This window comes from Elephas maximus, chromosome 17, assembly GCF_024166365.1.
Source record: "Elephas maximus indicus isolate mEleMax1 chromosome 17, mEleMax1 primary haplotype, whole genome shotgun sequence".
Lineage (NCBI taxonomy): Eukaryota > Metazoa > Chordata > Mammalia > Proboscidea > Elephantidae > Elephas > Elephas maximus.
In genome coordinates, this window is record NC_064835.1 from 80,493,645 (window position 1) to 80,520,023 (window position 26,379).

General features: G+C 39.0%; 1 protein-coding gene across 1 annotated transcript in view; it reads right to left on the reverse strand.

Moving 5' to 3' along the window:
• Positions 1-8,318: 8,318 nt before the first annotated feature.
• The window catches only part of MRPS9 (mitochondrial ribosomal protein S9), a 64,242-nt gene continuing 46,181 nt past the window's right edge, over positions 8,319-26,379 (reverse strand). Inside the window, exons 6-11 of the mRNA XM_049856733.1 lie at positions 20,882-20,967; positions 19,975-20,050; positions 16,821-16,989; positions 15,859-15,967; positions 11,596-11,765; positions 8,319-8,625 (exon numbers count right to left, since the gene is read on the reverse strand). Of these exons, the coding sequence (XP_049712690.1) occupies positions 8,534-8,625; positions 11,596-11,765; positions 15,859-15,967; positions 16,821-16,989; positions 19,975-20,050; positions 20,882-20,967 (702 nt within the window). The 3' untranslated portion in view covers positions 8,319-8,533. The remainder of the gene's footprint in view (positions 8,626-11,595; positions 11,766-15,858; positions 15,968-16,820; positions 16,990-19,974; positions 20,051-20,881; positions 20,968-26,379) is intronic.

A 26,379-nucleotide genomic window follows, 5' to 3' on the forward strand; every position in this document is an offset into this window, starting at 1 on the left:
GGGTAGAAGCCCTATTTTTTAATGGCAAGGAAATAAAATATTTCATTAGGAGCCCCCAGTAATACTGTGGCAGACAGCATTCAGACCAGCCTTCTACAGGCCGACAGTATTACCTTTTATTTTAAAAGATGGCCTGGGAACAATCCTGGAGTACCCAGTTCTTTGGTCTGCACAATCTACCACCCTTCTGAGAGTAAGACTCCCTGGTGAGTCATATTAAGTGCTCGGCTAACTGAAAGTCTGGCGGTTCAAACCTCCCAGCAGCTCCACAGGAGAAGGTCCTGGCAATCTGTTACTACCTAGAAAACCCTATGGGGCAGTTCTACTCTGTCACATGGGGTCACACTGAGTTGAAAATCAACTCGAGGGCACCCGACAACAACAACAATCTTCTTGGAACTATCCTTTTCCCACTCCGACCATGTGCTTTGGTGGGTGCTGCCCTAATTCCAACATGATTCCAGCTCCCTAGAAGATCAGTGAGTCACTTCCTGGCATTTTTGGAGGACCTCTGAGAAGAGCAGTATAGAGTCGTGAGACGTCAGGCTCTGGAACTGACAGGGAGGGCTTCTTGTGCCGCAGAAGAAGCAGTTCTACATAAAGAGAACAAAACAGAGAAGGGCAGAGAAGACAGTATCCTTGAACCTTGAGACACTCCTGCCCTTCCTGCGAAGATGGCCGTTCTATTCTTCTCTCAAGTACATCAGATACCTGACTGCTTCCCTAAACCGCTTGTACTTTAAAGACAGTTCAAATTGGACTTCTGTAACCTGTAACCAAGAGAGTCCTGACTGAAACAGGATATTCAGCTTCCCTTCCTTTATCTATTAAGTCCCACTGTGAAAAAAATGCCTCCCCCCCTTGCCTTCCCTCGCTGCAAAGAAGATTCTGAAATTACAAAAGAAAAATTCAACTTAATAATGGGGGCACTTTGAGGGAATAGTTTACTTCACAAAAGCAATGATGGCCTCCTCAGTCGAGAGGGTTTACAGTGAGATTAGACACAATTATGGAGAATTCAGTATGAATCTTTCACTCTTGACATGGAGAGAAAGACCTCACACTGTGAGGCTGGCTTCGCTGGAGAGGTTTCAATCTTTTCTAAGAGAACTGCAATCAAGTCCTGGGAAAATGAAAAGGGAATAAATTTGGTGTTCTACTGGGCAGTTTTCATAGACAATCCCAAAGTGGTCTTAACTTTTGTAAAAGCTTTAAGAAGCAAGTTAATGAAATGTAATGTGAACTTACCACCGTAGTAAAGGAGTTTCTTCCCCTACTTTTAAAACATTCCTGGAAGGAACATCTCAGGCTGATATTTTTAAGCTCGGTAAATGCACGTTTGTTGACACAAAAAGACAGTAATACTGGACAGCTTACACTGTGACGTTTCTATTCTTCTGCTGTGGTTACAATGCCTGAGGCGGCCTTCATGCGTGAAAACCATCATCTTTCCTTCTCTTCTAACTCTAATAAAATGCTCAGTTCTATCCAGGCTTCCTTTTCACGTTTTTGCCTCTTAAACTTGGTGAATGTCCTACAGCCTTTCTATTAAAGGCACCTGACCTAAATGTTCGCAAAATACGCATACTGACCCTCACAAATATCTCAAAGTCCTTCGCTAGGAGCTACCCAATATAATTGTGATGGTTCTGTGAGCTGCGGAACACATTCAATATCTGTATGTGTCTTAGTTTCTTAGTGCTGCTGTAACAGAAATACAAGTGGCTGGTTTTAAAGATCAGAAATTTATTTTTTCAGTTTAGGAGGCTAGAAGTCCAAATTCAAGGCACCAGCTCTAGGGGAAGGCTTTCTGTCTTCCTGGTGGCTCTGGGGGAAGGCCTTTGTCTCTTCTTTGCAGCTTCTGTTCCTCAGCTCCTTGGTGGTCTCCACACAGCATCAATCTTGTCAGTTTGTCGTTGCTTGCCTCTGTGCCTAAGTTGCTCCTTTTATATCTCAAAAGTTAAAACATACCCTACACAAATACTGCCTCATTAACACAACAAAGAAAACCCTACTCCCAAATGGGATTACACCCACATATATAGGATGTTAGGATTTACAACACATAGTTTTGGGGGACACAATTCAATCCAAACCATAGGGTTTCCTGAATTGAGACTAGCCTATTTTAACAGCAACACCAGAACAAAGGAGATCCCTGGTCTACAACATCAAATTACTCCACGTGGTGTGATGGATTGCTTTCATATGGCCTTTCTTGCCATGGTTTTGAATTTCCCACTCAAATGGCTGGATGGGACTATGCAAGTAAGGTAATTGTGGCCCAACAAGGGGACTGTATAGCTTTCTAATAATGCAAATAAAGTGCATGGTATCCATGTGGGGGTGGGACCATGCAAATGAGGTGTATGGAACCCTAAAGAGAGGATTGATCAGTTTTACCATTCCACTAGGCTTAAAATGAGTCATCCCAGAGGCGGAAAGGGAGGATCTCACCACTACCAAAAAAGAGCCAGTAGTGAAGCATGTCTTTTGGACCCACGATCCCTGTGCTGACAAGCTCCTGGAACCAGGAGAATGAGAGACAGACACGACAGCGAAGACACTGAGAAGCAGTGGCAGGGAAATGGTAGCAGAGACGGGAGACCAGCAGAAGACCAGCAGGAGATGGTGCAGCAGCCTCCCCAGCTCACAGAGCTACAGCTGAGTGCCTTTGGTCAGGAGGCTTGCTGGCAGAGTAGGGAGCCTCTGGGTATTTACTGGCAAAGCTAAAAGAGCTTTGTAACGCTTGCCCAAGCAGGGCAGAGGCTGGGCTGAAGGGCTGAGAGGGCCAAGGGGCCAGAGAGGGATGTGCTTGCGGGCACGCTGAGAAGAGGCTGTCCTGATCAAAGAACTGTATCCTGAGCATTCCTGAACCTGAATTGTAACCTGTTATTTCCCTAATAAACCCCATAACTGGGAGTATAGTCTGTGAGTTCTGTGTGGCCATTACAATGAATTACTGAACCCAGCTGAGAAGCAGAGAGTGCCTTGGGAGGGACGGTTGGTGTCAGAATTAGCAAAAAGTTCAGGGAAGAGGTATGTCTGACCTCTGACTCACAGCAATGAGCCTTGGACTGTTGGTCTTGATTCTCCTTCCCCCTTGTGAAGTCAGAGGTCAGATGACTCCGCCACGTCATTTTTATGCTTCACCATTTGTATCGCCATTTTTTTTATCATGAATTTTTTTTAAGTGAAAGTTTACAGTTCAAGTCAGTTTCTAATATAAAAAACTTACACACACATTGTTATGTGACCCTAGTTGCTCTCCCTACAATGTGATAGCACACTCCTCCTCTCCACCCTGTATTTCCCATGTCCTCTCAAACAGCTCCTGTCCCCCACTGCCTTTTCATCTCACCTCCACACAGGAGCTGTCCATGTAGTCTCATGTGTCTACTTGGATCACTCTACACTTTCGTTTAACTGACTGACAGAGATTAACGAGGGATTTTTTTGATGAGAACCATAACCAACTTTTATAGAGCACTTCCTATGGGCTAGAAGCCCTGGTGGTTAAGAGCTACAGTGAGATACAGCTGCTAACCAAAAAGTCGGCAGTTTGTATCCACCAGCCACTCCTTAGAAACGCTATGGGAGCAGTTCTACTCTGTCCTAGAGGGTTGCTATGAGTCGGAATCGACTGGACAGCAACAGGTTCCCTTGGGCTGATTGGCTTATGTGGATTTTATTTAACCCTCGCAATCTTCAGGAAGGTACTACTATTCGCCCTGCTTCACAACAAGCAGTCTGGGGTTTACAGAGGTCACCTTGCCCAAGGTCACACATGAACTCCAAAGCCTGTGTTCTGAACCTCTCACAGGTGGTTCTCTCAGGGTGGTCTTTTGTTTTCATTATGTCTATTAATGAAAAGTATATCACATTTGGAAGGTATAATGGAGTGAACACTAATATATCTACCTCTCAGCTTAAGAAAAAGATTACTACCAATACCTGTGAAGCCCTGGTATTTGCCTCAAACTTATACTCCCACCCACTGCAGGCCCTTATCACCAGAGCCTCCTACCTTGTTTCCTATTTACCAACATCTTCTCCACCTCACCCACTGGATTCAGTGCTGCACTCAAAGGCCAGGATCATTTCTCCTTTAACAACAACAATAAAACAACAACGGTAACAACAAAAAAGACTACTTGCACCAGTGGTTCTTACTATGACGACGGACCAACCCCTCTGGCCATCTTATAATCCCCAGAAGAAATGCACACATCCATAAAACTTTGGAACTCATTTTAAGGTTTTATAGACCTCCTAAAACAAGACTGACCACATAATTTATCATGCAAACCAGGACATTCTGGAGTAAAAAGGGGCACTAATTTGAATTGTGGTGTTGGCTAAGAATATTGAATACACTGTGGACTGCCAACAGAATGAAGAAATCAGACTTAGAAGAAATACGACCAGAATTCTCCTTAGAAGTGAGGATAGCAAGACTGTCTTACTTGCTTTGGACACATCGCCAATTGCTAGAAAAGGACATCGTGCTTGGTAAAGTAGAGGGTGAGTGAAAACAAGGAAAACCTTCAATGAGACAGGTGGACATAATAGCCTCAACAATGGGCTCAAACAGATGAAAGTTCATAAAGATGGCACAGGACAGGCAACATTTCCTTCTGTTATAGGTAAGGTCGCCATGAGTCAGTCAACTAACAACAACACTGAATAGTAACACTGGGACTACAGGTGTAAGCTGGGGCTGTCCTGGACAAACTAGTAGTATAATCACCTTACTTTAAGTCCAATTCTGGACCCTTGTAGAGGTTCCCACCACCTTACCCTGAATTAATATGACAATGGGCCCCTTTGGCATCTTATCCCCAGAAAAAATGCATATGTACTTAAAACTTTGGAAACCACTGCAAGGTTTCACTCCTAAGGCTCATTGTCTTCATAAGCATCTTTCATTCCCATCTTGACGGAGTGGCTTATGACATCCCCTTTCTGAATGTAACAAGGGGCCCTAGGTTGGTTGTCAAGGATAATGAAAAGGTTAATTAATCAATCCTTACCTATTCATTAGGATGTAGCTGAAATCCCACCTCCTCCATAAAGTCTTCTGACTGTACCAGATGAAGTGATCTCAGAGAGAGATCCATTTTAGCATAAACTGTTTACTTGCTGCTATCATATCCTGCCTGAAGCTATTGGATAGTGGTTAAGAGCAGACTCTGGAGCCAGGATTCCATGTTTGAATCTAGTTCTGCCACCCACTAGCTATGTGATTTTGGGCAAGTTACTTAACCCGTTTGGCCACCAATTTTTTCAGTATTTACCTCATAGCGTTGTTCTAATGATTAAATGAGTTCTTATTTGTGTTTAGAATGGTATTTGGTACAAAGGAAAAACTGTAGAAGCATTAGCTCTTACTGTTATCTCGAGGCAATAATCTCGTCAAATGCCTTTTTAAAAAAATAGGTTTTTTTTTTTTTTTTTTATAGCCCCTCCCATCCTTTCCAGATGCCCTGGTGCAATAGTTAAACACTTGGCTGCTAACTGAAGGGTTGACAGTTCAAACCCACCCCTGGCTCCATGGGAGAAAAGACCTGGCGATCTGCCCCCATAAAAATTCCAAAATCAAAAACCAAACCCGTTGCCATCAAGTTGACTCCGACTCATAGCAACCCTATAGGACAGAGTAGAACTGCCCCACACGGTCTCCAAAGAGCACCTAGTGGGTTGGAACTGCTGACTTTTTGGTTTGCAGGCGTAGTTCTTAACCACTACGCCACCAGGGTTTCCCCCATAAAGATTACGGCCTAGGAAACCCTACAGGGCAGTTCTACTGTCACGTGGTGTCGCTAAGAGTTGGAATTGACGGCACACAAGAGAGCCCTTCCCAAGGCTATGTACATAGTGGGTATTCATAAAATATTTCCCAACAGGTATTTTCAACACAGGTAGGTGCGCTGTTTGATAAGGTCAAGAATCAGGGGCTAGAAGGTAACTGCTTCCTGCTCTTGCAGTTACCACTTGCTTACAAAAGAGCCTTTGGCCTCAAGTCTGAACAAAGAACTAGGAAGAGCTTCAGTCTGCTATTATGTCCTTTAGCTGCCTCACATGCATATTTTTTACAAGCTGGTACCTAAGTTACCATTGGAACAGAGCAGGCTGCCAAGTGCTTTTACACTTTATCTTATTTGATCTTCACAAAAAGGCAGGTAGAGTTGGAAGGGCAGGTATGATTACCCCAATATGACACAAAGAAGCTCAGCCTCAGAGGGGTAGAGCAGCCTGCAAGGTTCACAAAGCTAGTGTTCTCTCCAAACCTGTCTCCCAACGGCCTCATCTTGATCATCATCCCAACCCCCTTGACCACCTTTGCCTGGTCTTCCTTCTTCCTCTGCCATCATTCCTCTTTTTGCTGGCTTTTCTCTCATTCTCAGACTTGAAATTTTACGGTTGTTGCTCAAGATTTGAAGCTTAGTCTTCTTTCCACTGTATATTCCTCCTGGTTGATCCCGTCCATGTTTTAAACCCCCTTCCAGTAATGGTCTCCCAAACCTGTCACCAGCCTGACTCACCCTCCAAGGTACAGTCCCTCAGTTCCTGTGTGCCATGCACCTCTACCAGATGTTCCCAAACACCTAAAAGTCAGCAAACCTTCAGGTGTGACCGTCCCTCTCCCATCAACGTTTCTTCCAGGGTTCTCACTTATGTGCATCACCAGTGGTCTAGTTTAGCTCCTCCCGCCTCCACTCTCCCACAATCAGTTATCAAATTTTGCCAGTGCTAACTCTGAGACATTTTTCCTGCCCATCCCCTCCACTCTATTTTCCACACCTGTCCTAGTCGAGGCTCTCAGTGCCTATTTCTTTACTATTATAGACTCCTAAGAGTCCTCCCTGCTTCTAGTCACTCTTTGTTCCAAACAAAGCCTACTGCCCAGTTATCGTCCCTAAGTGGAGATTTCCAAACCGTTTCTCCTTGCGTTCTAAGTTCCTGAGAGGTCCCTCACAGGAAGAGAGGAAGACGTGGGTGGGACTTAACAAGGCTCAGATCTTACTGTGCTATGTTATGTCCCAAGATCCTACTAAAAATTTAAAATAAATAAAAATAAAGGGTCTAGTTGCTAAAATGAAGTTTGAAATATCAAAAAATCACTGCTTTTATTTCAGTCCTCACCGTTATTTCCTCGAGGGAGAAAACCAAGACTCAGTAAGTCCCTGTTGGCAGCACAGCAATACCTCCACGCCATCCCCAGCCCTCCCTCTACAAATCGGCCTTGGCCACCACCTTTCCCAGCCGGTCTCCACACCACACTCTCCCCTCACTGGTGACACCCCAGCCTGCCGGGGTGCTGTTTCCTGAACACGGCCTACACTTTTCTTCCTCCTCTCCTTCTCACTGCTGCTTCCAGCTGCACTCCCCTCCTCCTTCCATTCCTCTCTTCATCAGACTTCCCCGGGAGAACCCAGATATGGCAAGAGCTCAATAAATGCTAATAGCCCCACACGCCCTACACGTGCTCCCTCAGGATACCCACACAAGAAAAAAACGTTTTTCACTGCCCTCATCAGTGGTGAAAAGTATGCTCCTACAGAGAAGTTAACGTTCCGACCAAAAGCCCTCACAGGTGATTTTACTAGAGAATGCTACACAGAAGAAACCACAGAAATCACTGTCTAAGACGACGTCTCATGAGATAAAAATGCACTGGGTGCTATGGAGGATACGTACTGCCATTTCTCATTACCATATTTATTTACTGTGTAAGGATTTGATGTGAACGGGAATATTTAAGAATTTAACCAAGTTTTTTTAAAAAAACAAATTATGAAATCAGTAGTCTAGAACTCTCTAGGTAAAGGAAAATTAAGCACTAAGGGTCTAATTCCTGAAGCAATATTTTTACTTAATTAAAAACAACTGAATGGATTTATAGTACCCCAGTCTCTATCATTTTTCTCTTCAAAAATCTATTACAAAATTGCATGAAAGTTAAAATGTCAAAGATTCTTAGTTGAAGGGACCTTAGGAGTCCTCCAGCAAACTCCTTAATTTAACACTTGGCTATGACACTCGACTGAGTCCATTCTCCTGAACAAGCACCCTCCCTTCTCAATTTTGAAAATCTGATGTAACAATCGCCATACGGGAACCAGGAGAAGCGAGTTCCAGTCCAGTTCTACCACTGAGTTAGCAACATGGCTCTGGTAGTTTGCTTATCTTTGAGGGGCTGAGCCTTCTCACCTGCTGAATGAGGTAACTTGATTAGGTTTTGCTGCATGTTCCTTTTAGGCCCAATATGCCAAGACACTACGAATTATGTTTTTATCTTCTGCAAAAGTTTACAAAATAAAGAAGAATGAAGCTAAACCATTTCTAAATTTTATTATTATTATTATTTAAGGTAATCTTGACAAAGTAGCATTTAAAAATAAATCATCTCACAATTCAAAAAACCATCTGATGGTGTTGCCCTCACGTTGGCCAACAAATGCGTGCTGTGTGTCTGCCGCATGCAAGGCCACACAGACAGCTTATCGTTTCCTTTCCTGTGAAAAAACACTTAGCGCTTTTTCCACGTGAACTTCCTGCGGGCTCCCTCTTGCCCTGGCTTCTTCCGTTCTCTGACACGTGGATCTGTAGTAAGCAGCCCAGCTGTATCATAAAAAAGAGAAACATTTATGAACCATGAAAAATGCATTTTACCTAGCAGGAAAGTTGGTGAACTGCCTAAGATTATTCACACTGCTGTCAGAGAAAAAAACTCAAGAACACCCAGACCTAGCGTAGTAACTTATCAGCCTGGTATAAAACGCATGACAGCAGTCTACTTTCATTCTTATCAGGATATTTTTCCAATTTCTGAGATGAACAACGGCTACATTATTGTCTGCTCTCCTTATCTTACAAAAACTATGACTCCTTTTTTGGTTTTTAAATTTGGTCCACTTAAGATCAAGCTGCTCTCGTGTGGACAGTCACTGTTCATTGCAATGGAACTTGTCCCGCATGCTGAGTATTGTAGGCACAGACATTTTAATGGAGACAAGAAGTAGAAGAGAAAACCTTAACACTCTATGGTGAAGTCTGAGGAAGTATAGCTAATCCTCATTATTTGTGGATTCCATATTTGCTAACTTGTCTACTCACCAAAATTTATTTGTAACCCCAAAATAATACTCGTGGCACTTGGTGGTCATTCACAGACACACAGAAAATGGTGAAAAATTTGAGTCAGCCAACGAGCACATTCCCAGCTGAGGGTGAACAAGGCAATGCTCTGCCTTCTTGTTTGAGCTTTCATACGGTAAATAAGTATCCTTTTCACGGTCTATTTTATGCCATGTTTTTGCATTTTTGTGGTTTTTATTGGTGACTTCACTGTTTAAAATGGCCCCCAAGCATAGTGCTGAAGTGCTGCCTAGGGTACCTAAGTGCAAGAAGGTTGTGATGTACCTTACGGAGAAATTCATGTGTTAGATAAGCTTTGTTCAGGCATGAGTCATAGTGCTGCTGGCTGTGAGATCAACGTTCCTGAGTTAATGTATATACTAAATAAGGTGTCTTTAAACAGAAACACACATAAAACAGGGTTATGCATTGACTGGTTGACAAAAATGTTGTGACCAGAGGCTTACAAGAGCCTAACCCTGTATTTCCCCTAGCAACAATGATTCAGTATCCAGTACTCAGTGTTCATGGTGACTTTACAGAACTTAACTACCATGAATAACAAGAACTGACTGTACACAGATACATATTAAACATATAGACAAATATACACACACTCATAAAATGATCTGTCAAGCATACTTGAGAAAAGAAACTGTTTTACTATTTTAATTTGCATGATAATAAAATTCCTTGGTATTTTGTTTCAGAATCTAAGAAATAATTTTTTGAGTTGTGTTTTTAACACAAGTAGTTTATTCTAGAAGAATAAATTCAGTTTAAACTGGAAGCTTCCACTCTCTTAATCATCAGGAACAATTATGATTTGTAGCCAATTAACAAGTTATTCTTAGCACATGACCCAAACAGAAGAGTCCCAGTATATTAGAAAGACCACAGATTTCCAGGAATACCAGTAATCAGAAAACTCTTAAATTGCTTTTATAAAAATGTAAGTAAACTGCATCTTTTCATTATCTTTTTTTCTCTTCTAACAGCACTTAATTTCATTTTATGCAAGGCTTAGGTATTTTACTACGGATCTATTGATGGACATGTAGCAAATGAAAACTTCAGACACGTATAGCTTACGGAGCTACTTGTAGAGTACAGAATAAAGCAACAATATTTTGGACAAAATGCAGACATGACCTGTCTAAATTCTGGTTTAAATTATACATAATAATGCCTTATTACTTTCAGTTATGCACAGTAGCTCAAACTAGCAAACTGTTAAGTCCTATCAATTTATTTTAATGACTAGATATGAATCACACATAATGGTGAATTGTTGATATGCAAATGGATTTTAAGAGGTTTAAAAAATTAACTAGGCTAGGCAGCACTTACTTCTCCCACAGTACTGGAATCCCAGAGGTGAGCGCCAGGAGGCATCACAGAGATCATCTGCTCCATCTCTTACTTGCCCAGAGAGGAAACACAGACCCAGAGGTGCTAAGTGACGCATCCAGGCTCACAGGGCTGTTGAGCAGCACACACAGCTCTTCCTCCCCCCATAAAGACTGCAAGGGTAACTTTCTGCTAGAATCCTGATTTATTATAAATTTTAAAGCAGCGCCCTAATGAAGAGATTGCATATTCTTTGTCACACTGTGCGGGAAATCTTGTATTCATAACGAGGTGATAGAGTCAAACAGAATGGAGTAAAAAAAATACAATTTGAAAATTTCTGAGAATTGTGGAAATACTTTAATAGCTTTATCAGTAAATCAAATAATTATTAAAAATTATCTATGACAAAATAGAAACAACTAATTTATCTGTTAAACACAACAGAGTGAAGTGTTTACTAAACTACCCATTATTGAGTTGATTCTGACCCATAGCAACCCTTCAGGACGCCGCAGAACTGTCGCACAGTTTCCAAGGAGCGGCTGGTGGATTCAAACTGCTGACCTTCTGGTTAGCTGCTGAACTCTTAACCACTGCACCACAGGGCTCCTTGCTAATTGGATGGAAGGTTATACCTTAAAACCAAAATAAACTTTCCCAAACCTCTGGGCTGAGCATTTCAGCAGGGTGAAAACAACCATCGCTGGGAGCGCCCATTCCATCCCCTTTGCTTTTTCTAATTCAAGTTGACTCCGTGGAAAACAAAGCTGAAAGGTACTGCTGCAGTTCTTGGGCATGAACAGGTGCCAGAAAACCGAAATACTAAATTCTTAACTAAAGATTTTCTCACTAGTTTCAGATGACTCATACAAGAAGAAACCCTGGTGGTACACAGTTAAGCGCTCAGCTGCCAACTGAATGGTGGGCTGTTTGAACCCACCAGCAGCTCTGGCGATCTGCTCCTATAAAGATTATAGCCTCAGAAAGCCTATGGGGCAGTTCTATCCCGCCCTACAGGGTTGCTATGCGATGGCACAGTACAATCAGATACACTGACAGATAATATCAGGACAATCACACCTTCCCAACTTAGACTCCTACCTTGCCGCATCCATTCGACCTCGTCCTCCGTGACAAAACTGCACAGGGCTCTTGCAGTCGCCAAGCGTATGGCTCCAGCCTGCGCTGATCTCCCGCCCCCCGAGACTGTGCAGTTCACATCATGCTTTCCAAGGCGGTCAAGGAAGTGAAAAGGGAACATCAACTGTTCTCTAAGCACATCACAAGCAAACAGTCAGGTTTACTACAAAGATGCATGACTTTACAAGCTGTTGACATTGTGAATGTTTATAAAAACCATATTATGCACGTCACCGTTACACCTTTCATGCTTCCTGATCAATCCATTAAACCCGGATATAGGAACACTGGTATTACTGATACTCAGAATGCTTCACTCAGAGTCTTAAGGTTTGTTCCTTTTATTCAGGTAGAGTGGTACACTTTATCTTACTGTTTGCTGATTCCCTTTATCTCATGAGAACATAGCAAGGCTTGAAAATAACGTAAAGAAATCTTACATTTGTTAGACTACATTAATAAACTGAATCTAACCTCTCTGGATTCAATGACAGATACAGTATTAATAGGTGTCCCCCCCCCCAAAAGAAAAAAACCTAACACGTGGCTGTCAAGTCGATTTTGACTCTTAGCAACCCTACTGGACAGGGTAGAACTGCCCCATAGAGTTTCCAAGGAGCGCCTGGTGGATTTGAACTGCTGACTTTTTTGGTTAGCAGCTGTAGCACTTAACCACTACGCCACCAGGGTTTCCAGGTGTTCCCAAGCAGTTATCAAATGTCATTTGGATTCACTAAATAAAGTCTACTATGATGTACCTGCACGATGTATGATGCTCATTTTGATGTGGTTGGCGTTTAAAGTTTCTAAAACCACATTCAACTCCCCCACCCTCACTGGAACACACATTCCTATTATAAATCTCTAAATTGCAGAGTGTTGTTACCTCCCTGATGGCAAATGCCAAACTGCACAACCCAAGTGAGATTTGCTTCACTCAGCAGTCAGTGAGTACCCATGTGGTTCTGGGCAGGCATCAGAGAGTCAGACAAAACACGACCCTAGACCTTCTTCAGCTCAACTTAATATTTACTGAACACCATCTACGTGCCAGATACAATGCTCACAGCCACCTCTGTCATGTACTTTGATTCTGCTATTTTGTCCTAACATTGCCGCTGAATTTTTATTTAGAAAAGTCAATTTTTATTTTATTTGCTTGCTTTGACTGACACTGTAGCTTTCTAGATCCCAAATAAAGCTTATCATTTATAGTGAGGACGGATAAGGACAGCACATTCTGGTGTTACTCTTCACACCGCACTGGCAAATGATCACACCAGATCAGACAGAGGGCCTCCAAGGGCAGAGCTGGTTGGAACTTGTCACAAAACTATATAGAAGTGAAACAATTCCTACAGCCACACGAGCAGTAGTATGATAGTATATAAATCTATGTTGCATTTTTAGGCAAATGCTTCAAAGTAAGGAAATAAAAAATAGCAATAAGTTATAAAGTTAGTATAGTGGCAATAGCCATATTATAATGCATAAAGAAAAATTTAGAGACTCATAATCTAATCCCATCATTTCATTTTTCCAGTGAGAAATCAGAAAAGACAGAATCTACAGGCATTCCTAACACATAGTTAAGTGGGTTATGATAACGAGAGAAGTGACTGAGAGGCTTCTGAACAACCATTTGTTTGACAGCTTAAGTGCTTATCTGTCTTAATTTCTAATTTTTATGATTCCCTATGTTTAACATGGTTATATAAGTAAAGAAACTTAGGCTAAAACAAACGAAAATAGATTTTATAATTTAATTACTAAAAATATGTCACAGTAATGGAGACAGAGTGGCCAATGGAAGAAAGAACCATTAAAAACATTCTGGACAGCTGGAAAGGTGTTGGAAAACTCTTGCACAGTACTAAAATTGTAACTAGATTAAAAAATATATATGCAAAAGATATCAACTGAAATGGTCATTACACAGCTATCAACTTTAATTAATCTGGACTGCAAACTAGTTTGTGCAAGAATAATTACATGGCACAAAAATATTTCACAATTCATCTCTCCTCTCAGGAATCTAAGATGAATTTTGAATTAAAAGAACCAAATTTATTTTGTTCTTTGTTATATGAATCAAAACTATTTTGAAAAATATAAAATAAAAAAATGACTTCCTCATTCATATCCTCCCTGAACTCCACTTCTATAGCACCAATTCTATAGCATGTAATTTAATACATAATTACATCCTCTCATTTATTCTTCTCTAATTGCTTAAAATGTGCATGCAAAAGCTGGACAATGAATAAGGAAGACCAAAGAAGAACTGATGCCTTTGAATTATGGTGTTGGTAAAGAATATTGAATATACCATGGACTGCCAGAAGGAATAAATCTGACTTGAAAGAAGTACAGCCAGAATGCTCCTTAGAAGTGAGGATGGCAAGGCTTTTGGTCTCATATACTCAGGACATATTATCAGGAGGGACCAGTCCCTGGAGAAGGACATCATGGTTGGTAAAGCAGAGGGTCAGAGAAAGAGCGGAAGACCCTTGACAAGATGGACTGACACAGTGACTAAAACAATGGGCTCAAACATAGCAACGATTGTAAGGATGGTGCAGGAATGGGCAGTGTTTCGTTCTGTTGTACAGAGGGTTGCTATGAGTTGGAATTGACAGCACCTTATAACAATTGCTTAAAATGCTAATCTTGTCTTTTCTATCACAGGGTTATGGCTGTGCAAGGGATCGCATTACTTTTGTACAAATGATCAGTTAAGAGTTGGTTTACTGGTTGACTGGCCTTTCCCAATCAGAAGGGTATTAAGCTTTGTATCCCCATAGTACCAGGCACATGGCAATATATGCTTGTTGTATAAAAAATTTCTGATGACTCTGGGAAGGCAGCATAGTCAACATTCCCAATGACCTGTTTGTTATATTTGTCTAGAAACAGCCTACATTCTGAAAGGTAAGTAAGCAGTTCAATTGACTATGAGGTAAACATCGTAGAGATTTAGTTCAACTCCCCCACCAATTAGGAAAGTAACTTTTAAGCACCTTGCCTAAAGTCCCACAGCTAAGAAACAGAACCAAGGTCACTTGATTCTTCGTTCAGTAGTTTTCCTACTGGTCAATGGTAACTTCACTGCTAAATCTGAAAGCTCCTGAGCTGTTCCTGCAAGAGGAAAGGCCAGTCCAGGGCTGGAATAGCTGCCCTAAAGCCCTACAACTGGACTTTCCAACTGGACAGGAAGTTTCTTGAGAATGGGCATCATATCTTAAACAGCTCTGATATCCCCATAATGCCTGGAGTAAGATCAGGCACATATAATATTCTTAGTAAACATTTGCTGTATCCAAATAAAAGAATAAGACCTAAGGATATAATTTAATTGTGAGATCTAGCCATAGTTAAGACTTACTGTTAAGTCATCAGGAGTTGTATATTAAAACAAATTAACAGACAATAGGTCAAGTGCCATTGCTCCCAACAGTTCTAAATGTTGAAGTTACAGTCTCTGATATGGGTCTCTCTCTGGCTTTTAATAAAGAAAATAAGAGCTTCTTCCATCCGCTTTCCTCTTAGGATGATGACAGAATTAATTTAATTTATATTAAATGGAGTTAAAGTGGGCTACGACTTGACACAGTTATACAAACAAAATAAATATATATTTCATGAAGTAATTATTCTGTCCAGAAGCTTACATTACCTTAGAAAGGTTCTCTTTTCCTTATATAAGCATAAGGATGAGAGCTTTAGTTTTTTGACCTTCAAAACCATGCCACTTGTAGGCAACAGGAGAAGAATTAGGAAAGAAGGAGCTACTTAACAGAAAAATAGTAACTCCACAGCAACTCACATAGGGATCTAAGATGAACATACTGGAGGATTAGGAAAACTGTAATACATATTTATGTTTACTGTCTATTTCCTCGCTGGATACAAAGTTTTTTAAAAAAAAAAACTGCCATATTTGGCACTGGAAACTATGCAAATTTTAACCCATAAACAGGAGGCTTCTTTGCTCTCGCTGCCGGTATCTTTACCTAGAAATTTTTAAATGAAAAATCTGGAAAAGTAGGTAAAAAAAACAGATACTTTCTCTCTCTCTAGTTTGATAAATTACATTGGTAAAAAGAAATAATCATTCAGATAAATACAATGAAAAAAAATCACAAGACTTTTTAATTGAGCATTATGTATGATAAAGTATATTTTCTTTAAAAATGAAAAGCAAAAGCAAAAATCAGAACTAACCTGTCCTGTGTCACTGGAAAGTAAAGCAAATGATCAACTCCGTTGACTTTGATTTTTCCATTTCCATGTTCGTAAACAACGACTTCTGCTTTTGCACTCTTTCTTTTACCTTTAAAAAATTTAAAATATGAAATTCCTAAAAATTATCATTTTTTTCTAGAATAACAACATAGAACTTTGCATACGTCAAAGTTCTATAACTATCACGAGTTAAACAAAAACAGGCAAACTACCATAATAGATGTAATAAACCTTGTTAAGACGTGATTTTACTCTTCAGTTCCATTTTAGGGATATTCACGTGATTTTAAATTAGGTTCAATAACCAACAAAGTAATTCATATTTATTTACATTTACTTTAAAAACATTTACGTGGTCGTCTTCTTTTGTAGCCAAGATGATTATAATGATTAAGATATATATATGAACAGTATGATAAGTAAACAGAGACAGTTGAAAATGATAAAGAAATGCTATTAAACTTTTTAAGAGTCACAGGTACATCATTCAGGAGGGCAATTCTTACAAGTTACACCACATCAAATGTCTCTGTGTAAGGAAAATGTGAGCTGATGACCTGAAAAGTTTTTACACGTTCCACGGTTTTAACATCTGACAAGCACTGTCCACCTTCACTTTATAGAAGAACCTTTTATTATAAGCATTTATTGATTCTATCAGTTGAAAATGTGAAAATAATAAGATTTACTATAAACGTGAAAATAAAGTGTTAGAATGTTCATATAGGTATGTACCCACATTTTTTCCAGGGCCACTGTAAGGTTCAGTGTTTAAAAACTTCAAGAGAATAGTAAAAATGAGGAAATCCAAGGGAGCGGTGGCAAAAATAAGCAAACGAACAAACAAATTCGAACGAATCCCAGGGAACAACAGCAAATAAACATGCCTGTAGTTCCTCAAACTCGACTGCATTTATTCTCTCTGCACAGGACGCCGTTACCTTCGCTCGTGCTGAAGGCCCTTCCCTGCTCGTCATATTGCAGACGCTCAGTCAGCTGCTTTTTGGATTGAATGACTACACTTCTGCGAAACCTGCGCAGAAACTCTTCTTCGGCAGCACCGCACTGCAGTGTCGAAAACCTCTCTACCAGCTGGATGAAGCGCGTGTACTGGAGACAATAAAAATTCATTAGAAGATGCAAGTGTAATTGCATTTGCTAAGTTTTTTCTATTTTTATATACTTGATCTTTCCAGTGTTGCCTCTCTTGATGCATTTTGACAGGATGACACTTCCGCATCCTCACGCCGCTTTAGAACAGCGTGTGGACCCACCACTTGCCCTGCGTGTCTTTAGTATGAAATCTTTTCTTGCAAGGAACAAAGACATCTATCATTCAAGGGGAAAAAAAAAAAAAAATCAATTTCTCTGTATTTCTCTGTATTATGGTTATATGGAATTAAGATGTAAATTCATTTAAAAAAATATTTAGATGATCACAAAGTATAATTTCCACTCTCGTATTAGAACTGTATCAAGGAGCTCTAAAAATAATTTCCAGTAACTTATGTATAGTGAAATGGAAATAGTTTGATTTTGAGAAAATGTGCCTCTTAAATTATATTTCATAATACATTTGGCAAATATATCTTTGGCTGTTCAAGCTGTGTTACTTTAATGTTTATGATTTCCTTTAAAACCGAACAATCAAGCTATTTAAAAATTCAAGAGACACTTGACTTAAAGGGCAACCTCTTGAAATAAATTATCCTTGCTACTCTGTGCATTTTTTTTTAATAGTTCTTGAACATGTGATTAGAAAGTAAACAACTTGGTATTAACCCCTTAAAATTAGAAGCCAGAATAATCATCCTGAAGTGTTTATGCAGAAGGCAACAACTAAAACTTGAGATCCCTAGTTAACATGGATTGTGAAACCCTTATTTATGTTTCTGCCAACCCTAAAAACCATGCTCTTCTTTGTCACCACTGCCTTTGTAGTGAACATGTGCCATTAATAACGTGAAATATATAGTGCCTGGCTACCACCACTGACCATTCTGACCAGGGACACAATAGAAGGTCCGGAATAGAATAGGAGAAAAATACAGAACAAAGCTCAAATTCCTAAAAAAGGCCAGACCTACTGGACTGATAGAGACTAGAGGAAGCCCTGAGACTACTGCCCTAAGACGCCCCTTGAGCTTGGCACTGAAGCCACTTGTGGAGGTCATCTTTTAGCCAAATAATCCACTGGCTTGTAAAATAAACAATATCACTTGTGAGAAATGTGTCCCTTAAACAATCAGGTATATGAGACCAAACAGTCAACATTTACCCAAAAACAAAGATGAGAAGGCAGCAAAGGGAAGGCAAGCTAGATCAATGGAAACTGAATGAACAGAATGGAAATAATGAGAATGCTGGCACATTGTGAAAGTTGTAACCAATGACATGGAACAATCTGTATAAAAACTGCTAAAGAGGAACCTAATTTGCTGTGTCAACTTTCACCTAAAACACAATAAAATATTATTTAAAAAAAAAAACAACACATGAAACACAAGACTGGCTGCCACCAGCTCTCCCTCCGACCTGGGCCTGTGGCGTGGGGGGGGAGATTTTGAAATATAAAAAAATCCTACCAAAGATTAAAATGAAAAAGACTGCTTCAAATACAACTTCCTGTGATGCTACAATAAAATAAAAGGTAATTTTCTAAGTAAGGGTGAAATGCTTACTGCCTAATGCACTGGCCTGACATAGCTCCGTTCTCACCTTCCCTCCCAGCTACAGGCCCGTCTCCTTTGTTCTCAGCTGTTTTCTCAATCCTGTCTCCCACACTCTCTACAACTACCCCCTGTAGCCTACAAAGGGGTCAGTAACTCCTAGCCTTGCTTGTGAACTAGGCTTAAGAAGTCACTGATCACCCTTGCATTCCATCTTAATCCTCGCCATAATAAGCTTCAGCATTTCTTCTGATATCCAATACCCCAAAAAGTACAGAAGATTATCTTATATATGTTTTGTTTTCAAAGCTTCACACCTGTATTGAATTCCCTGAGATGCTTCCCAAGTGCAAATAGATACCTGTATTATGAGGATCAAAGCAGCCAGAAAACAGAGGAAACAATGAAATGATGCTTCCAGTGAAGAAGGGAAGAGACTTTTCAGTTAGATCCAAGTGCAGTGACACTGACTTGGCAGCAAGGCTATTTGAAATTAACTGTGGATCTACTGCTAATCAAATGCCTGATACCTTGGTTAAGCAAAGTGTAATTTTTCTAAATCATTCATTTCTCCAATATGTTAAATAAGAAAAAGCATGACTTAACACCTACATGGTGACAAGGTACTAACAACGTTAGCCACTGCTATGGAAGAAGCAAGCTTGGAACGATTTAGGAAACTGTATCTACACTCAAATCTTCCAGAAAGTAACCTAAATTTAGAACATCAAGATATTTAAAACCTCAAGTTTCCTCTGATAATACTGGGATATATTAGAACATTTAACAAAACAGGAATACAATTAAGACCTAAAGCAGGGGGTCACAGACTCGTGGGTAAGAGTCACCTGGAAAGCTTGGTAAAGTCTATCTAGAATTCCTAGAGATTCTCAGCTAGGTCTTCGGAGAAGCTTAGGAAATGGCATTTTGCCATCAACATTCCAAGTGATTCTGATACAGGTGGCTTTGCAGATCCCAAGATGAAAAACAATGACCTTACAGATACGCACACGAGGTAAGCCAGGAAGCAGCAAATCGCAGGATGGTAACCCAAGTGCCTCATCCCTTTTCTCCTTAACCTGTAACAGCTCCTTAGACTGATCATTAGCTTATAAAATTAGCTACACGCTTTACTGAAGGAGATGAAAGGAGACATTTTGCTGCACTCCCCTGAAACAACTGGCAGAGGACACGAGAGCACTTATAAAAGGCGTGTCTGGGGAATAGGCACGTCACTTTCCGGACCAGAGGTAAGGTCCTCCCATGGCGGAAATCAAGGCAAGGATAAATCTTTTTTTTTTTAAAAGGGAAAATTGTCTTAGGAACACCTGCCTCTGAGGAACATCACTATCAGGACCCTAAATACACCAACTGTCTGTATTCTTATGGCACAGGTCCCCTTAAATTAAAAAGATTAATTACTCACATCTCGATCTGACAGTTTTTCCGCTAACATTCCTTCTAGCTCCTCCTTAATCAGCCATCTGCTGACAATCGGGTCTCTGTTAAAATATCACATATATTCTCTTTTTAATTAACCATGCAATTAGAGTTATATCACAAAAGATCCCACAAAGAGTAGCAATTCATGATTTGAAAACACACTTATATAAAGTATAAAAGTACCATTTAATCCACAGAAACTCATCTTTGTGAGATGCTACTCCATCTCTTCAGTCTACTTTAGAAAACAAATCCAGCTTAGCAAATATCTTGTCTGAAGAGTTAAATATGCCATTGTGGAACTCATTCGATATTAAAACCCACCCAATTTCCTAAAAATGTTCCATAATTTAGCTCAAAGAGATGTTATGGACACAAGGTTAGCCTGTCAGTGAACTGAAGCAGTAGTACACTCCACATAAAGGGCTAAAGGCAGTATTTACACTTCAAACAAGGTGAGCTCAAAGGTTTGTGATTTTTGCACAAGAAGAAAAACGTGAACACCACCAAAATTTAAAGCTGGTTGCTTAGGGTGATGGATCTGATTGATCATTGCCAAACGGAAGCCAAACAGTGAAATTCCAAAAATATTAAAGCTTGCAAATGCTAAGCAAATGTGCAGTTATACATATAAAAATTCTGTGGAAACCATATTCAAATAGAGTAACTGAATATTCATTTAATACATAAATCTAGGATGAAGAAAAAAAAATAACTTCAACACTTGCTCCCTCCCAAATAAAAAATACCTATTATTTTGAACCCTAACTTTAATGATTAATGCTGAACAAATTTTAGACTTCTTGTACACCTACAAAATACTAATGAAAAGTATCATGTTTTTAGTTCAAATTTTACAAATATTTTACTGCAAAAAAAAAAGAGCTTACTTGGTTTTAGTTTTTTCCATCTGTAGATCTTTGGCTTGCAACTGATTTTGACGTTTTTCAGCGTCTAGGAACTTTCCATATGCTTCCTACAGCAAAGAAAATACACATCCTAAAATACAAGACTGTACGTCACTACCTGCAATACATCTCTCTTATTTCTAAAGGGGCCGCCTCAGATCATTTAGCTACAAAGTAAATAAAACTGAAAATGCTTTTTAATAATACTATTTCTCATTCAAACTAAAGGATAATAGAGTAATATCAATGAGAACTTACTATCATACACAGTAGCACACTTAAACGGATTTAAAAATAAACTCTATAAAAATTTTACAACTCCGCTTCAGTGAGGTTAATTAAAAAAAAAAAAAAAAACTATGTAACTACTTGTTTACCTTAGAGCTCAACAAACAGGTCCAAATATTTTCCTTAAAAAACCATACCTTATATAGCAATATGCATGTTAAACCTGGAAAATTAACCAATAAAGGTTATGGTATTTATAGCTGAACTATTTACGTAATATTTAAGTACTCATCACGTAACTTGTACCCTAAAAAGTTTCAAGTTTATTTTTCATTATTCAATTTCTTTCTATTAATTTACTTTCTAATAATTTGTCTGAATGTATGTCACTTGTTAAACTGCAATGCAAGCAGGGGAAAGTTTGTCATTGTGTTAGAACGTGTCAACAGCAGTAATCTAACAATAGGGGTAGTTAGGCTTATCAATAAGCGACATTTTCCAGGAAAGGAGTTTACAGCAAGCAGAATAATACGACGATCTCCCCATTTTTTTGCCTGAGCAAACTCACTTTTTTGGAGCTCATATACACAATACGTGCATGTTTATTCACTTATAATTTGCACATAACCACCATTTGAACTTGATTAACTTAATAAAACATTCCCTGGATAGAAATTTTAAAAGGATGAGCTAAAGATGATATAAATGGTATTTTTTTTCTGGCTAATCATGACAGCTTCCAATATCATTAGCTAATGTCTGAAGACACAATTTGCTACTGATGGAGATGCTAATCCATGTCTCAAATAGTTATTAATAATTGCAAGCTTGGGGGGCAACTTCTTGTTGGATCTGATTAGACTGCCATATTACATCATAAACATGCTGATAAAGACTTTGTTCTAAGAGCAGAAGTGTCCCATCGTCTTTGTATTTACCAGTACGTGAGCTTTAGTGTTTTCAGTCTATAAACCCTGTGTTTCAGGAATCCATTTCCCTCCTAGGGAAAAAAAGGTGCTTAGGATGAGAAGACTGAGCCTTTGAGTTTCAACAACGTAAACGTAGGTGAGAAAGCTGAGACTGTACTCAATGAGTCAGGACATCTCAGTGAGATACGCATGTAGAAGATTATTTCTTTGGGCTGGTGAGACTCATAAAAGAACCTTAAAAAATTTTTTTTTTTTTTTTACACTAAGGGAGGTAGAATTGATGGCTTCAGAAGAGAAGAAAGAAAAGAAGCAGAGAGAAAAAGAAGTGGCACTTACTGAATACGAGAAATTGTAAAACTGAGGGTGAACTATATAGACTCTAACGGTGGCCAAAAGGATCTGAAGCTCAAAGTGAATCAATCACTCTAGTTGAGTCGTTCTAAAGGTGCTGTCCCCAGACCAGCAGCAAGAGCATGAAAGACTAGAGCTGGTCAGGAATGTATACTCTGGGCCCCACACCAAATTTTCTGAAAAGGAACCTCTGGGGGTAGGGCTCAGGAATCTGTTCTAAGCATCCCTCCAAGTGACATACACTAAAGGTTGAGAATCCCTGAGAGTTCAGTCCAACACAACAGCAACAGGACACATTAATTCATTCACCTCAGTGTTCACATTAAGTGTAACAACTACATCCAAGGTACAAAGCCATCACCTGCCATCAGCGGAGGAAGACATCTTACCGTTAAAAAAAGAAAAACAAAACTGCCCTAAAGAAAGCAAGAAGAACTAATGTGAACCATCCCCCGTATCAGAACCTACTCCTGTTATTCAATTAAAAAATAAAATTTTACAACTTGTCTCCCAAGAAATGGCAAGTCTGGTTTATTTATGATTAGGGTACTTTTAAATCATTTTAAAAGACTAAGATACTGCATTATTACACCAACTGAATATTATATCAGCATCTCTGTTTCTAGAAGGCCGTACTCAAGATGAACCAGTAAGATGAAGAACGGAACCCTACAAAATAAATCTTCCCCTACTTGTACGAAGTGGACAGACACGGTGCAGACAGCATTTCACTGCCCAAGTGGAACCCCAGCTGGGCTGCTACCCAGATTGGGTGCTCTGGGAAAGGAACGGAATAAGGTGCGCAGTTGGCCTGGTGCTGAATCTTGAGATTCTCAGAGTACGAAAGTCAGAGATGCTGTCTTTCAAGGCTACTTAAGGTATTTTGAACCCAAGAGAACAGCCACAATGGTAATATTCTTCCCTGCTTATAAGGTTGTATTTCATTTTCTAGAATAACTGAGACAGTAACAATAATTCGCCTGTTATCACGAACAGGTTTCAAGACAACTTTTGGTTGCTAAATTCGCCATCCTTTTCCACCAACCTTTGAGCAATTTTTACTTTGTCTATATTAAAAAATAAAAAACTTTTCACTACGTCATTACCGTCTAGTGTTATATTTAGATCCATAATAATTTTTAAATCGTGCAAGTAAAATAACTAGAATATGAGAAAATAGCTCATAAGAAGTTAAACATGGTAAATCCTATTCATTTAAGACAAATGCTTTCAAGGTAATGGCTGGAATCCGTCAAATTAGGTAATACTTATTAAGCCAGCCCATACATGTCTTTAAATAGGAAAATATCTATAAAGTATTAGCACAATGCCTGCCTTCTAGTATGTTTAAGAAATGATAGCAGGGTGAGATATGACATTCAAGAGTCAAATAACCTAAACAATTCTATTTGTTCTTTCTTTTCTACATAGTAAAACCACTGTCGAGATTCTAACTTAGTTAGTTGGAGACAACAGTTCTCTGGAAAGTGGATTCCATAGCTTCATCTCCCGAAAGAGGTATGCACTCATTTACATCAAAAAATCCTTGAGGGGATAAAATATGCCAGGAACTGTCAACATCACGTTATCACTGGTAGTTTTCTGTACATTGTTAAGCTTCCACTTAATTTTTAAGGGACACTAGAGAATTAGTATGACCCCACCTACACTACATTCATATACTGTATTTAACAGTGTAATTTTCAAATATGACAGCGATAACCCAGATGTGAAATGCTGAATCATTAATCACAGCTATGATTAATATTTCATAAAATCAAAGCAAGCTTATCTACCCCTAGTGTCATCAGGTTTCCATAATGTATGAGTCAAATTTAGAAGGTGCCTAATTTGAACATACCAGATGCTCTGGCTGCAGAAGGGAAATGCTTAAACTAAACCCTTCCAATAGCATGAGCAATATGATCTTTAGTATCCTTCTGGAATCTGTTTTGGGTATATTAATCATACGGAAATCCCAATTTTAGGAAAGGGTAAACAAGTAACATTTCATGGCAGAGGAGAATAGGAAAAGCCAACTGCATTTTGATATACAAAATAAACAATAACACACTAATAGCACTCATCATCTTAGATACTATAGTTCAGTAACAGAAAAGTAAGTTAAAATTTGTATTTGTTAAAGGGATCAGAGAAAATCAATTTCATTTCAAAGAAATGCAATGATAAATAACAATCATCTTTATTTTTGGCCACTGACATACATACAACCTAATGAAATAAAAACAATCCATTCATCATTAACTTAAAGACAGGTTTCTGCTATCTATCCAAAGTTCCAAGTCACATACTTTTACTGTAGACTCCTGTTATCACTCTGTGAATACAATATGCTTACACAGTCTATACATCATGTAATGGTATTCAACACAAAAAGGAAATGGTCTCATCCATAGGACATATAAAAAAGTACTTTGGGGAAGCACACACCCAGAAAGAATTACACAGCAATTCTTATAACTCAGGTACCATATATTTTTACTACTCAAATTAAAGCCCCATCCTATATTAAAATACCAATTATACCATTACAAAAGAAGTAATCTGATTAAAATCAAAACATAGAGACAACAATAATAGATTGAATCAGTTTTTCAAAAAATTAATTTTCCTAATTGTTACACTTGGAGCATACAAGATATACAATAGTAATTATTCCTATGTGAGGGAAATGTATATTAAAACATACTTCTAGGACAGCAATTTCTATTGCTGAATTAATTACTGAATTAACTCCTGCTGTCAGGAAAAGTCTTAAAACAGCATGCAGATATATTTCAGCACCAGTCTGTAGCTTTTTAACAATAATCACTTTACATAGCTGTAAAGTAGTTATTTCACAATACCTCACTGTGAGAAGGGTCACTATTTTAATTCCATTTTCAGAGATAAGAGCACTACCTGCCAGAGCTTTAAATATTCACAAGGTCACAAAGAGGATTTAAAAACACCTAAACTAAGTAAGGATTCTTTAATACTCAGTCCCTAGGACCTTGCTTGTGGAGTCTGGAATCTTCATATAATGAAGCCACGCACTTCTCCTGGGGCTATTATTCTCATCCACTAAGAACTGGAAGGTTACTTAAGTCATTTAAAATAAACTGGAGAATTTCTAAGGAAGTCACGAGCTTCTTTCAAAGGGCAAATGAACCTTGGTTATACCTAAGTTATAAAGATTAGAATTACTTGGTTTTCTTTCATATTTTAAACTTGTTTTTTCAATTCAGCAAAAAAGTTTAAGTATATAACTTTAGTTATTTAGTTATTCCTTTATTTTATACATTTTTGTTTTTGTTATAAATTTGATCTAAAGGAATACGCCATTGAAATAGTCTGTTGTTTACTATTAAAAACTAAAAAACCAAACCGACTGTGGTCAAGTTGATTCCAACTCATAGCCTAGTCCTAAAATATAAATGAGTCTTCTATAAGACACCAAATCCCCCGTGTGGTTTTTAGAGACGCTTAGCCACCCTCATTTTAAAGACTGGGGGGGAGGCTTATGTAAAACGTTAATAAATGCTTAAAGTGTTTGGACTGATCCTAATCCTAAAATTCAGGAGGCTTTATTAACCCCTCCTTTGAGAAAATCTGGTTATTTGCGATGAGTAATGCCTGGAATTACAACCTGGAGAGTGTTTCCAGTATTCTTTCCAGCCTTTCCCAAGCGCTAGTTTCAGGGGATATTAAAGGTATTGAGTAGAAAGCGTCCCCTGGTCCAGTAAGTTTTAGCAGAAGTGAATTAAAGCAACAAGTGTCTTTACTGAAGGGTTTCACAGAGCTTTTATCCTTCCAAGTGCCTCCTTACTAGAGTCTATCAGTATTAGGACTATGCAGTAAACCTAAACTTCACAGCCCCTTTTTCGAAGACTATTTCATACCGTGTTCCTCAGGAAGCACTTTGGGAAAAGCTTTGACATAATGAATCATATTTTATAAAACGGCTCACAC